Source organism: Nicotiana attenuata, unplaced genomic scaffold, assembly GCF_001879085.1.
Source record: "Nicotiana attenuata strain UT unplaced genomic scaffold, NIATTr2, whole genome shotgun sequence".
Taxonomy (NCBI): domain Eukaryota; kingdom Viridiplantae; phylum Streptophyta; class Magnoliopsida; order Solanales; family Solanaceae; genus Nicotiana; species Nicotiana attenuata.
The window spans coordinates 20,366-26,630 of record NW_017672283.1 but is presented as its reverse complement, the minus strand read 5'-3'; the positions used below and the strand labels follow the sequence as shown (position 1 = coordinate 26,630).

The 6,265-nt window shown below is 36.2% G+C and overlaps 1 protein-coding gene across 1 annotated transcript; it reads left to right on the top strand.

Annotated features, from left to right (window-relative positions):
• The first annotated feature begins 651 nt into the window (after positions 1 to 651).
• LOC109212593 (protein ASPARTIC PROTEASE IN GUARD CELL 1-like) lies at positions 652 to 2,187 on the top strand. Its single transcript, XM_019376242.1, has one exon. The coding sequence runs from the start codon at positions 652 to 654 to the stop codon at positions 2,185 to 2,187; it is 1,536 nt and encodes a 511-aa protein (XP_019231787.1).
• The last annotated feature ends 4,078 nt before the right edge of the window (positions 2,188 to 6,265 follow it).

Below are 6,265 nucleotides of genomic sequence, written 5' to 3'. Positions count from 1 at the left end.
ATAAGACAAAACATTGTTACTAGCTATCTTAGACAAAAACTCTACCAGACTAGTCTCACAAAGATACGAAGTAAGGTAAGACTCGACTACTTCCTAACCTACAACCCTAGTACTCGACCTCCACATCTTCCTATCAAGTGTCATGTCCTCGGAAATCTGAAGCCTCGCTATATCCTGTCTGATCACCTCTCCCCAAGTGTACCGTCTCTCGTCAATGGATGCTTAATACAATGTGAATAGTAGTGAAGTTACATAATAAAGTTCCTAAATATTATAGATTCTTTACCTAATTATTGTATGTTATCTCATCAGATTTTGTACCAAATCAAAATATCTTCTTTCATTTGATAAAAATCAGTAGGTGATCAAACTCTGATCCTCTTAATATTAATTATATCAAAGGAAAAAAGGTAAAAAATTTATTATTCTCTTTATTGAGTATTTAATTATTTCATTCCTAGTTCTTTACACTATATATGGCTTCTCAAAGAGAATCAAATCTCTATAATTAGCTCTGGTTTTTCTTCCTATTTTGGCATAGAATTAAAGATTTTACAATAAAATATATAGATGATTTCAGGAAGTGGTGATCTTATTTCATACCGAATGAAAGAATTGATAAAATACCTTCGTACACTAAGTTCTATACAAATGGAAAACCTGTTCCATATTCATCTTTTGAGGTCAATTATTTTCTCAATTCTGATTGCTGTTTCGGCTAATGAGAAATATCTTTCACCCCTTAACTCCACTTTTATTAACCTAGCTAAAGAAAGATTCATGTCACTTGATCCAACTAAGCTTCCAGATCCTCCAATGCCGTCCTATACTTTCACTATTTACCATCGCGATGTATTTGAAAAATTAAACTTCAAGGACTACGACTCATTGCTTGAAAGTAGACTTGCTCGATCTCATGCTAGAGCAAGTTATTTGGCTTCAATTCTTGAAAATGGTAACGATGTTAAAGAAGGGACGGTTCCTCCAAATGACAATCCAATTGATGCAAATGCAACTCTGACAAGGCAACACGACGCGCAAGGGAGCAAGATGCGCGAACTTGTACCAAAAACAACCGGTGCCTATTACTCAAATGGCGAGTATGTTGCATCTTTTTTGTTAGGCAGTGAAGAAGTTAGAAGTTTTTTCGTAATTGACACTGGCAGTGATTTAGTTTGGTGGCAATGTGGACCATGTGAGGAAAATAAGTGCTACAAACAAAAGTTTCAAAATCCATTATATAATTCCACTGCATCGAAAACTTTTCGAAAAGTTGACTGCTTGCGATACGGTACAAAATATTGCATATTTGAGGACTCCGCTTTCACTTGTGATCCAGATAGTTCTGAGTGTCGCTATGAAATGACATATGGGAGTAGACAAATAACAAACGGATACATGGCCGATGATGTGATTACTTTTGTTTTAGACCAAAGACCAATTAGGGTTATGTTTGGATGTGGCAAAGATCAAACCAGTGGAACAAATTTCAGTGGTTGGTTCTCTGGAATTGCTGGCCTTGGACGCAGAGTACGTCCACAAAAAAAGGTTGGATATTCTTTACGATCACAATTTGGAGCGTCACTATTTTCCATGTGTCTGCCAAGATTTCATTCAGGAAAGGGATCTACCATCAGTTTTCATAACAGCTCATATCCAAGAGGAAAATCAGCAAAATTACTACCAAACAGAAGGTACCGTTCATTTTTCTATGTTAACCTTTATAAAATTTTTATTAATGACAAAGAAGTTTTGGTCAATCCCTCATGGTGGAATTTCAAACCAAATATGCATGGTGGAGTCATCGTGGATACAGGAACGACCTTTACCCATTTTCCCAAGGATTTTTATGTCATATTTCGCTATGCGTTTAGAGCTGAAGTACAAGATATTCCTATGGTTGACAACCCAGTCGGACCTTTCGACACTTGCTATAAAGAGAATCCAAATGGTCCTGGTTTAGTATTTCCTGTTGTAAAGTTATATTTTGGCAGTGAAAATCCAGGTACAATGTTGCTTTTGGCACAAGAGCGAGTTGTTGTTCACTTTCGTGGTCACTATTGCCTGGCTTTTGTAGGAACAGATCAAGACATCTCAATATTAGGTGTTAATCAACTACAAGGTGTAGCATTAACTTTTGATACTTCGGCAAATACTTTGTCCTTCGACTTAGATGCATGTGATTAAAGTGTATAAATTTCTAAATTACAATTTAAAGTTGTATCCAAGTTTACCATTATTAGCAATCTTTTTTGCTAGAATCGTGCATTGGCAAGCGTAGGATTTGCAGGGAGTAAGAAATTTTTAAGAAATTTCTTCGTGATTGTAAGAATTTTTTTTTCCTATCATAATTTCTCATAGATCATAGGTTTAAAGATAAGACATCATCTACACTTGCCAAATCTAATTTTTTTTATCCGTTCAAATTAAGAGAGACTGTTACTTGTCACATTTAAAAATAAGTACATGTTAAAAATAGTTATGTGTTAAAATTTATGGGTTGAAAATGCTTCTTTTAGTAGGAGAGTAAACGAAAAGAAAAATAAATATTATACAATTAATTCAGACCTTACATATACTAGAGGGAGAGTAAATTAAATATTCTACAATTATCATAGAATATCCCAAAATATATTTTAGCGTTATCCTACAATCCCCATTTGTCTAAAACAATGGCTTATAACATTAATCTATAACTTATTCTTCACTTATACATGTAGGAGGTTATGAGAAAATCTTTTAACTGTCAGAACCAAGTTATTAACATGACCCACCATCCAATAGTTACGGAATGTGTGTGAGAGAGGTTTCGGTTTACAACTCTTACTATGAAAAATAAGGTTTGAACACTGTCAATTAGTTCAAATCTATGTATTAGCGGAACCAGATTTTCGTTGTGATCACAATAGTTCTGAGTGTATCTATGATAGGAAACATACGGATGAAACTAGAACAAAAGATTTTATGGTAGATGATGTGATTTATTTTATTTTAGACCAAAGACCAATTCGTTTACGTTTGGATGTAGTAACGACCAAACCAGTCTTTGCAATGCTTCCTATTCTGCAATTGTTGGCTTTGGGCGCAAATTATTTCCATTAGAAAAAGGTGGATGTTCTTTACCATCTCAATTTAGGGCGTACCTATTTTCCCTTGTCTACCAACTTTTGATTCAAGAAAAAGATCAATAATGAGTTTCCATATAAGCAAGTGGACAAGAGCAACATCACCAAAATTGTTACCAAATTATAAGTACCTTTCATTTTATTTTGTAAACCTTTATAAAGTTTTTTTTTTTTTAAATAAAAGGGAAGTTCAAATGAACCTTCATGGTGGAATTTCAAACGAGATAGGAATGGTGGAATCTTCGTGGATACATGAACAACTTTTACCCCTTTTTTTGATTTGTATGTCGTATTTTGCTAAATATTTAGAGTTGCAGTATTAGAAGATATTCCTATGATTGAAAATGCAATTCAACCTTTCAACACTTGCTATGAAGAAGATCCAAATTGTCATAAACTATACTTTCATGTTGTAAAGTTGTACTTTGGCATTGTAAGTACGAAAACGAAGTTGATTCTGGAATAAGAACGTGTAATTGTGAAACATTGCGGGTTCTATTGTTTGGCTTTTATTGGATGGAAGAAAAACTACTCAATATTAGGCGTTACTCAACTCCGTTTAACCAGAAAATAAGAAATTCGGTCAAAACGTAATTTTAGAAGAACTCGGGTTACTGATAATCAAATAAAAAAATAATAATTATATAACAATAAAAGAAAATCGGACTGAGAAGTAGTCGAATAAACAATGTAAATAAGTATATTTCAATAATAATCAGTGTCCCCATAAAAATATTATTTCTCTCTCTTTTATAGCTATTTCCAAGTACAACGTTTCTTTCCTTTCATAATAAAGCCATTATGAGCATTTAATGACATTAATAAAATATTATAATTAGCAATCGTAACTGTTTCGTGAAGATTCTATAACGTTGCCTATCATTTACGCTCATTAATTACAGACATTACGCATCTACACGTTTTATTGCCTTGGTTCATTCCACCAGTGTCTCTTCAAATTATCAAGAGGCCCGAGTGACCGTTCCTTCTTGTCTTCATGATACTTCGCCCGTACCTAATAAGACTCGTATCTCTTTAAGTACTCTTTGCCAGCTGTCACTAATAAATTCACGTGTCTAAGTGTAATATCAATTTTTCCCCCAATACAGATAGTCCCCCCACTTGCCATTTGTTCAACAATTGAATATTTGGGAAGTGGATCTCATTAAAGCGGGAATTTTACCGCCGTTTCCCACATACCATTATACCTTCTTCTGAACTGACACTTCGTATGTTACTTCCATTTAATGCGTGTGATGCGTGGTGCCCTAAGATTGGTTCTGTAACTCCTCAGCGCCTTTTAGGGCTTTTTTACGGCTACATCAATCACGAAGTGACAGTTTTCATTATGACGTTTCCATATGTACCTTTTTGTTTGACGGTTGCTTCTGAGTATAAATATATCCTTTGTCTTTTCTTTCATGGAAAAGTCTTCCATATTTGGCCATTCAATCTTCTCTTCTTCTTCGTACAGTTATGTCTTATTCAAACCCTAATCCTCAAAAAGTTCTTATCGTAGATGAACTTCCCCTTACTCCTACTAGAAGCAGGAGAGGGGGTAGGCTGCGTAGTTTAGGGTCAGTTTCCATTCGAGGTTCTTCTTCTTCTCAACCTAGTTCCACCCCTCCTTCATCTTCTAGGACTAGGGCTTCTCTTCCACATAGGTCTTCTGCTAGAAGTAGAGATTCTAATGAGCCAATCCGCAAACCTACAGTAGAGGAGATTATCCCTTCTGAACTTTCTTTTTATACTGATAGAGAATTGATTAGAAACCAGGTTTCATCTATGTCCTCTCACGATCGTGCCGATGTTTACCCTTCACAAATTACTGAAGGTTTGATCTCTGTTGTTCGTAGAGATTGTCATTGGAAGTTTATTTCCCAATTCTGATCCCTAATGCAAATCAAAGATCACTTCTTTCAAAGCTGGCTTTTCTTTTGTGTATACGTACCCCTTTACATTGAACTTTAGACCCCCTATTGATCCAGTCATTATTGAAATCTGCCACTTCTTCAATGTGTGTTTAGGACAAATTGGCCCTATTTTATGGAGGGTTGTTGCATGTTTAATATATTTGGCTAATTTGGCTCAATTGCCTTTCACCTTTTTTCATCTAATCCATCTCTACTCCCCTAAGTTATTCCGTCATGGGATTTTTACTCTGGTGGCGAGGAGTAAGAGAGTTTTAGTCAGCCCTGAGGACGATAAAGATCGAGGTTGGTACTCCCGATTTGTTGCTGCTCCTACGAAAGGGTTAGTAGGTGAAGAAAATATGCCCTTCCCTGAGAAGTGGAATTTTGCACGTAAGTTTTCTTTACAACTTTCTTTTTTTTTTCTTTAAGAGTTTGTACTTCCCGTGACTGTTTCACTTCTCTTTTTCAGCAACCATGGGAACTGATGAAGAGATTCCCAATTTCCGTGGTTGGGTAAAAAAATTGTTGACAATTGCTCTGATGGAAGTTAGATCTTGGAAGTACCTTTCGAATAGGTTTGGTTGGAAGGTTAAGACTCGCGGTAAAAATTTTATTCTTTCCCTTCTATTTTTTATTCATTCTTTCATTAGAATTTATTTAACCCCTCTTTTTATCAGGGTTTTCTATTCGTGGCGTAGGTGCTGAGTCAATCACAGCTTCTAAACTTTCTTTGGCGAGAGCTCGGGAGATAATATTGAGTTCTTCATCGAAAATAAAAGCTGACAGACCACAGGATTCTGAAGATGAGGTGGAGAGGGATGGAAGCTCTTTGGTTAGAAAGCCGCGAGCTAGAAGACGCGTCATTTCGGATGACGAAGTTACTCCTCCTCCTCGTTCTGTTCCCGTGACCGAGCCTGTTGAAGCTACTTTAGTGAATTCTGATGAAGAGACGCCCATGGCACCTCGTGACTCTGCTGAACACCTCTTTTCACGTGGGTTTGATAATGAAAGCTTTGACTTGGTGTCCGAGGAAGTACCTCTTGCCTCCTTTCCCGTATCTGTCCTAATGGAATGCCATTTGCCTGTTCTTACTGCTGCTATTTCTGCTCCGCCTGAAGCTATTATGACTTCTTCAACTGTCCCTGCTGCCAATATTTCTCGTACTGATATTGGTTCTTCAAGTGGAAGTAGGGAAATGAAACAAATTACCATTGAAGTTCCTGCCGG

Excerpts from the sequence above, each read along its gene's own strand:
- LOC109212593 (XM_019376242.1), top strand. The coding sequence starts at position 652 with ATGGAAAACCTGTTCCATATTCATCTTTTGAGGTCAATTATTTTCTCA.